Source organism: Rhincodon typus, chromosome 32 (assembly GCF_021869965.1).
Source record: "Rhincodon typus isolate 14 chromosome 32, sRhiTyp1.1, whole genome shotgun sequence".
NCBI lineage: Eukaryota > Metazoa > Chordata > Chondrichthyes > Orectolobiformes > Rhincodontidae > Rhincodon > Rhincodon typus.
Window position 1 is genome coordinate 35,679,326 of NC_063363.1, and position 1,260 is coordinate 35,680,585.

Here is a 1,260-nt window from a genome sequence, read left to right on the forward strand (position 1 = left end):
CACCCTACCGTCCACCTCCCGCGTCACCCTACCGTCCACCTCCCGCGTCACCCTACCGTCCACCTCCCGCGTCACCCTACCGTCCACCTCCCGCATCACCCTACCGTCCACCTCCCGCATCACCCTACCGTCCACCTCCCGCATCACCCTACCACACATTCAAAGTCCCTAACCTCCCGACCACTCTCCTCCGCTCTCCGCACTGGTTCCTTCTTTTACGCTCATCAATCTCGATTTCCCAGCAGGATCCTACCTGTCTCGGGCGATTACCCGCGGACTTCGAGGGACAGTCCAGACTCCATCGCCCTCACCGCAAACCACAAACCGCCACCCGCCCGCCGGCCGGCAGCGTCATCGTCAACGTCAGCACGCACAGACCTACCCCAGTTCGTTCTGTGTGAGGGCGCAGTCATCCCCCCCTCTCCTCCACCATTCCCGGCCACGGCCCCTGCGTCAGCACGTACAGCCAGCCCAGCCCAGCACCCCGTGCGTGAGGACGCACAGCCTGTCCCCTCACCATTCCACCCCTACGTTTCCCCACCCCCGGCCACTTTGCGTCAGCACGTATAGTCCAGCTCCACCCCAACCCAGTAGGGTCTTACGAGGGAGCTGGAGGCAATAATTGAGTAACCGTTAATTCGAAAACTTCATTGTCCTGGTTTAATTTATTACGAACAAGTCAGAGCTGTTTGTAAAATCCGCATTTTCTCCATTCAGACAGAATATTGCCACATTTCAAGATCAACGTCAAATATCTCAAAGAATCTGAAGATCGGTCTTCCAACCTGGTCTGCTGCATCCGCTACTCCCGATGTGGCCTCCTCTACATCCGTGAGACCACGCGGAGACTCGGAGACCGTTTTGTAAAGCACCTGCGCTCTGTTCGCGACAAACGACAACACTTCCCAGTCGCGAACCATTTTAACTCCCTGGGTGACGTGTCCATACTGGGCTTTCTCCAGTCTCATAATGATGCCACATGTAAACTTCGTGCAACACTTCGTATTCCACTTAGGGAGCCTGAACATAGAATTCAGCAGTTTCAAAATCTACCCACCCCCGGCCTAATCCCATGTGCAACCCTCCCTCTCATCCACACCTCCTTGATCTGACACAACCTGTCCATCTTCTTTCCCACCTATCCACCCCACCGTTCACACTGACCAATCCCCAGTACCCCTACCTGCAAATACCTATTGCCATCACATCTGCCTTCCCCCAGCCCCACCCCTCTTCCTTCTATTTATTTCCCAGCTCCCT

General features: G+C 56.0%; 1 protein-coding gene across 5 annotated transcripts in view; it reads right to left on the minus strand.

The window, feature by feature from the left end:
- LOC109917665 (rho GTPase-activating protein 32-like) overlaps positions 1-989 on the minus strand; it is a 488,544-nt gene extending 487,555 nt beyond the window's left edge. For 3 of the 5 annotated variants that reach the window (XM_048615491.1, XM_048615492.1, XM_048615488.1), the window contains exon 1: positions 254-378. Coding sequence is in view for 1 of the 5 variants with exons in the window: in XM_048615489.1 (XP_048471446.1) it covers positions 786-799 (14 nt within the window). In the remaining 4 variants the exon portion in view is untranslated. Of the gene's footprint in view, positions 1-253; positions 379-785 lie in introns of those variants that run through there. The other 2 variants (XM_048615489.1, XM_048615490.1) reach the window with 1 other exon arrangement.
- Between the last annotated feature and the right edge of the window lie 271 nt (positions 990-1,260).